Here is a 6,825-nt window from a genome sequence, read left to right on the forward strand (position 1 = left end):
AATTATTTAAACTACCGTTGATTATGTATACCTTACCTAAAGCTGATTAAGAATTCTGACCACGATAAAAAAATTGAAAATTTAATTGTAGGATTTCCTCAATCTACCTTTTTTTCTATTATAATGTCTAATGCCGTCTACAAACTATAGCAGAACTCGAAGACGCGAATGAGTGAATATTGCATAGTTTGTAAGAGAGCTTTTATTTATCGCAGTGAAAAAGCAGTAACGTATACCGAATACAGAAAGTTCAAACTGCACAGCGATAACTAGCCGACATACGGCAGATAACATACTTATATGGCTGTACGGTAGGTATATGCCATTGAATGCTGTCCATTTTATTAATTGTTACATTGTGTAGGTATTTCCAGTGTTAAATCTAAGTACAAGCGGTATTTATTTTATAAGGCTATGTTTATAAATACCTGGCCACAATGTGTAGTTTTTAATGACGTTCATACCATGCTATTAGCCGTAACACATACACTGGCAGAAGTATTTAAAAATTATTATTCGTATATTACACAAAATGAATATTAAATTAATGTTAAGTGTTATCGTACAATTTTGCTATTAATAATAATTAAGTGCCGACCTACATACTTCACAGATTGCATTAATTGGATGCCTCGGAGGCTAGAGCAGATACTTTCGACTTCTCATAAATAATACAATGTGTTAAAATACAAATTGGTTACTTTATTGCTGGTTTTATATAAAACTAGATAGGTATAACGTTATGAAAACATAGTTTGGCAATCTACATACATAATATTAGAAGCGAAGCGAATAGCGAAGATTTGGTATGCTGGCTCCACACTATCGGCATACAGTTCCCCATGTTTTGCGTGTTACATGTACATAGTTACAAACTCCGCAATGTTCGTGCATTCGCTTCGGCATCTGTTTGAGTTCAACGACAGTGTGTTGCCGTCATTAGAAACGACTCTAATTCGACGTTCATTGCTAGCGTTTGCTTTGCGTTGATGCTATGCTCACATTAGTAGCCAGTGATGTACGTTGAATGGCCGAAACTGTATCGCAGCCATTAGAATTAAATCGATCGATTGAGAATATGGTTATAACTTTTTAAAATAGAAATCGAATTAAAATCAATCCAATTTCAAACTTAAATCATTTAGACGATTATAAAACAAATGTAGGTCTAGACCATATAAACAATTCAGACTTATTTGATATTACTTCAAGTTTTATAGTATACACAGCATTTGTTCATACAAGTACCTTACATAACTATTGACAAATTTTGCCTTAATACAAATATCATAATCTTAATTTCACAACCAAACATATTCAGCTTACTTTTATTGCAATTCGTACTTAGGTATCTCATGGTCCCAATACGTCCAAAAGAAAAGCAAAGGTTCCCCGACAGTCTTCAAATTCCAGGAAATAATATGATTAAGTAACTATTACTAAAAAAATTTGAAGAAATATTATTATATTATTTATTGGAACTCAATTTAAAATTGAATTAATGAAAGAAAAGGGTAGATGATAAGGTCAGAAAATTGAAGAAAATATGAATACTCTCGATAAAACACATATTTAATTACTATATTTTATATAACATTCATTGTGATAATACTACTTATTACAATACCACTGGATCTGGATAACTTTCCAACTGGAAAGTCCGATTAAAAAGTAAAAAAATATAAAAATAAACTCAACCATCGTGAAAAACAAAAATTTTGAAACGAATTTTTTTAAGAAGTTATCCCCATAAACGCAATATTTAAGGTTAGCTGTACGGTAGCTTCGAATAGTCATCAAGATATAAATGTATCATCTACCCTATTATCAAATTGTCTCTATTAGCTCTCCCTAATAGGTACCAAGGTAAAAAGTAAGTTGGAATCTAAATTAAATAGTAGTAAGTAATCAGATCATAAACGAACGCGATTTACACAATAGTTACAAACATATACTTACAATATATAATATATATTGTAAGTATATGTTTGTATAATTGATGGTAATTGTGTTTTTATAATTATTGCTACACACCGCTACCCTAAAAATGTAACTGTTACAGTTCATAAACAAGCGCAGTAATTATGAGCTCTTACTGCTTAACTGTTACTAGAACTTAAGTACAGTTAACATGCGGTTTTTTCTAACGTTACATGCTATGGTACATAAAATTTAAATTCAAATACCAATAAATGGAAGATTTTAACAATGACACAAAATGTATAACATTTATCCATTACTTATAAATCACTACGGGCTTACACCTACTGCTTTAGTGCTAACTTATGCCTAAATAAGGCTATACTATACATAACAAATTTATACATATAATAAAACTGGATGGAATTTGAATTTCCGAAATCATTCATTTTGAATTTTAGAAAGGAAGTGACCGGATGTTTATCCATTCGCTTCGTAATAAACAAGTGATTTGTCTGTAATTTATATACATACAATCACCCATTCTTTGGCAAAAAATACAAACGTCGACGTTGAAATACAATTTAATATTCGTTGCCAAACATTAAAATGAATGTAAACTGGGTATTTCTCTACGTACCTATTTCCTTTTAATAATGCGCCATGTCGTTTTTGTATAGATACTTCGAGATTCAGGTTGAATACAAATTCTTAATTGTTACAAATGCATACTTATAAATCATATAGTATAGTTATAAATTTATCAGATTTTATAAGATAAGCATAGTCAATTAACTTGTTCCAACCAAAGGCAAATACTAAAATGCATGCGTTTTATCATAATCTTATCATTCAATCTTTGTTTCACTTTTACTATAGCTATACAATCGAACCTAAAACATACATTTCTTTCAATGGAATGACAAAAACCATTTTGTTAATTTATAAGTCATTACTTATAAATTAACAAAATGGTATAAGTCATTACTTATAAATTAACAAAATGGTTTTTGTCATTCGCGTGATACAAATTTAAGAAAGCCTCACCGAAATGTTATCTCTTCATCGTTTTTATACTTAATTACTTACTTATAACATTTGGATTTTGAACGTAAGAATAATAGCTAGTTTATGTCACATTAATGTCGTTAATTACAACGGATGTCAAGGTAATTAAACGTGCACTAATAAATTATTAATCATGTGTAATCCCTTTGATATCAGACCAGTGATATACAATACTTGGACTACTTCTACTTGGTGACATTTATCTTTAAATTTATCATTAAGGTAGGTTGCAACAAATACAACATTTTGCAAACGTTTCTTTCTTTTCTACTGGAATTTGCCATTCAGTTCTTGTGTTTCTTCATCATCAGGTTTTACATTGAGTTCGATTTCTGCAGTTTCGTGTGTATCCCTCAACGGCCTGTACGCACTTGGTCCTATTAGGGACAGCACGACTGGCAAGAAAAGTAGTCCATTGAAAAGACCAAACAGTATCACTAAAAGGAATATTTTAAAAAATGACTGAAACGTGTAAGCTTTGGACATGCTAAGGAGAGAAAGAGATAGAAGCGTTGAACCTCCTCCTAACAAGACTGCTGTGCCGATAGACGTCACAGTCTTCAGCGCACGGGCAGACCTACGGCCTTCAGACACCGTCAAGAACGTGTGACCGATATGAGCCGCGTAATCCACGCACAAACCTATAGCCAACTCGAGACCAATGCAACAAACTATATCCACCGTCATTCCCCACCTTTGCATCCAGCCTAAAACATTAACTATCGTCAATAAAACACATAAGAATATCCAGAAGCACATCTGCAGATTAGTAATCAACACAATCGTACAAGCTATTACGCACAACAAAGCCAACTCTACATTTCTCTCGACCTCTACGGCTATTATCTCATCAGTCACCCAATTTCCAAACTCTTTAGACCACACGCTTCGGTACCCGTCCCCGGAAGACACTGGGGTCGACTTAACTATATGTTTAACGTTGTTCATGGCCGGTAAATATTCCTCAGGCCCCTTAAATGTCTTAAATCTGAAAGCCACGGAAGATGCTCTTATGTCTGTAGTCGGATGACCACATTCAATAGGTTTTTGAAACTTGAAATTCAGTTGAAACCTTCCGCCGATCGAACTAAATAAAAACTTGGACAAATATTCTCTAAACTCGTCCTTTGTTACTTCAGATTTATTTCTTAAATCGTGGCCATAGTTCTCTAGTACATACCCATGGAAATTCTCTACCCACGAGGATATTTCATTAACATAAGGTTCTTTGGCCAATGTTTGTGTTAAATTGAGTAAGTTGGCAAATTCATCATGATAATTCATTTCACCTAAAAATATCATCGACGGGTAGCCTTCCTCGGGGAAATAATATTCATGTGTGTTAAGAAAGTCCTTATAGTAAGTATCGTCAGGAATGAACCACTTGGGGTCGAACCTTTGTTCTAAACGAAGCATCGCTGCTATGCTGAAACCCGTCATTATTAAAGTGAATAAGATAATTATGGTTTTGCCAGGAATAGAAAACACAATATTTTTATAAAATCTCTCAAAAGCCCTTTGAAACAGCGTTTGATTTTGCGATATTTTAATAGGCTTCGAATGTTTATAACAAAAGAAAACGCCGTTTCTATTATCTTCTATTCGGCGTATGTCTAATGTGAAAACGGCTACGTAAAAAGTAACAGTGAAGCAAAATATAAAAAATACCCCTACGGCTGCATACAGACAGAACGATTTTAGAGACGGTAAGATTGTGATGGCACCGATTAACAAGGCTACAATATCAGTAAAAGACGTAATGACAATAGATACACCCGCATGCTCCAGCATGAGACCTACTTTGTCTGGAAGGCTTTTCTTCTGTTCTGCTTCTGTTAAATTCCTCCAACACGCACTTATTACGAACATGTCATCTACACCAAGGCCCATTAATAGAAATGGTAAAGAAGAATGAACTGGCCCAAAAGATATGCCCATAAGTGAGCACCAGCTAACTGCAGAGATATATGCCATGCCAACACTTAGCAGACCTACACTTCCCAATGTCAGCCTTATCTCTAGCCAATTAAATCGTGACAGTGCAAATTGTATATAGAAAAACATCAAAATTATACCCAAAAACAACTTATCTATTTCATTTAATATTGCTTGTCCACTGATGTCACCAAAACTTCTACCAGCCTCATAAAATATGCCAAGATCAGTCAAATTAGTGGAGACCAACTCCATTAAATTTATGAACTCTTTTTCCCACAAGGCTAATGGCACTGAAACCCAGTCTTCAGTGCCAACTAGATTGCCCACAGTATTAAGATCTACAGCAGACATATTGACTGAAGTAAACCATGTCAATATAATAGCATTAGCAGATACTATGTCTCCATTTTCATCATGTTTAACACCACCTAATAACTTTGTGTAGTCCATAGGGTGCCCAGTTACTGGATTGTTTTTTACATTATTTAATCTATTAACAATATCATACTTTGTTGTACTGTTGATATCATTTTCAAATAGATCTAAAATATTGTACTGATGACAAACTAATGGAAAATTATTTAAAAATCCACAGTAGAAATCATAGCCCATCCAGAGATTGGTATCTAAAAATTCATGAGAACTGTTTGCTTTAACTGCACTATTATTTACACTGTGTTGGTCTACATATCTTGTTTTACGACTTGACCCAAAAATTTTCACCACAGGCACTTTGAAGCACAAGTCCTTGATTGAATAAGCTTTATTCTCATATAACACTTGAATAGAACTTATTTTTTCTGAAATATCACTAATGGCACTTAACACTTTTGGTTGCAGAACATCATCTGCTGTGATAATAATTTTTTGTAGTCTAAAATTGGTTTCAAATTTATTCATATACCAATGTGTATCATAGAAGAAATCAGAGTCTGGTGGAACCCATAGATTCATAGGGTTTTTCTCTATATGAAATTTAATCAATCCAATGGAACTGAGCAAAATAAACAACCATGACAATGCTATAGTTCTCCAAGGGTGTCTTGCCACTGAGACACCTAGTGTGAAAAATATTCTTTCTATGATATGCACCAATGTTGAAGAGGCAGTTTCCCACATCTGCTGTAATGTTCCTAATTTCTTTTTCATAGGCATTATGAGATATTTTCTGATTTAGAATGTTATTAAACACACATCACTGGTTGATGAATAAAATGAATGTAATGTTAACATTGGAAACTTAATAGAACAAATCACAAAACTATATAATTACGATAACAGATAAAAATAGAATGGGTGCGATAACAGAGCGGACGTGCCGCATCGTTCAGCCGCCAATTGCAACTGGATTGTCTTGGCCGGCCAATACTTGAGTATCTACAAATCGTATGAAAACTTATGTAATGTTTTCCAGATTAACATTTAATTACATATGTTACGAACCTGTAAATTATTATCTAAATTCACAGATATAGAAAATTAATAAGTAAATATGTATATATATATAATGAAGGTTATAAATATGAAGGTTATGCTGTTAAGCAGTTATTCATTATACATGAACATACAGTAGTCGTACTTATATGGCCGCTAGTAAATGAAACTTATTACATATAAACAACGATAAAGTCACGTACTGTGTCTTGATAATATATTAGTATATAAACAATAAATTAAATAATTACATCACTTCATTATTGTTTACAAATCAAAATAATACATACATACAACAAAAAAGTTCAAGGTCGACTCGACTGACGGTATGAAATTATTGACAAACCTAATGTCAATGAATTTTTTTTTATATCGTTCGCCTAAAAGATGATTTTGCCAACGTCAAGGTTGAGATTGACACGGAATATATTATGTTATAATGATATATGAAACCCGATTCAGTGT

General features: G+C 33.0%; 1 protein-coding gene across 2 annotated transcripts; it reads right to left on the minus strand.

The window, feature by feature from the left end:
• Positions 1 to 681: 681 nt before the first annotated feature.
• LOC128671092 (NPC intracellular cholesterol transporter 1 homolog 1b-like) lies at positions 682 to 6,695 on the minus strand. Of its 2 annotated transcripts, none has more exons than XM_053747247.2 (2): positions 6,651 to 6,695; positions 682 to 6,303 (listed from the first exon to the last, which is right to left on the minus strand). In XM_053747247.2, exon 2 carries the CDS (start codon positions 6,079 to 6,081, stop codon positions 3,256 to 3,258), a length of 2,826 nt encoding a protein of 941 aa, XP_053603222.1. In that variant the 5' UTR covers positions 6,082 to 6,303; positions 6,651 to 6,695; the 3' UTR covers positions 682 to 3,255. The 2 variants fall into 2 exon arrangements, with proteins under 2 accessions (XP_053603222.1, XP_053603223.1); XM_053747248.1 differs by lacking the exon at positions 6,651 to 6,695 and adding an exon at positions 6,564 to 6,579.
• Positions 6,696 to 6,825: the final 130 nt, after the last annotated feature.

Source organism: Plodia interpunctella, chromosome 7 (assembly GCF_027563975.2).
Source record: "Plodia interpunctella isolate USDA-ARS_2022_Savannah chromosome 7, ilPloInte3.2, whole genome shotgun sequence".
Taxonomy (NCBI): domain Eukaryota; kingdom Metazoa; phylum Arthropoda; class Insecta; order Lepidoptera; family Pyralidae; genus Plodia; species Plodia interpunctella.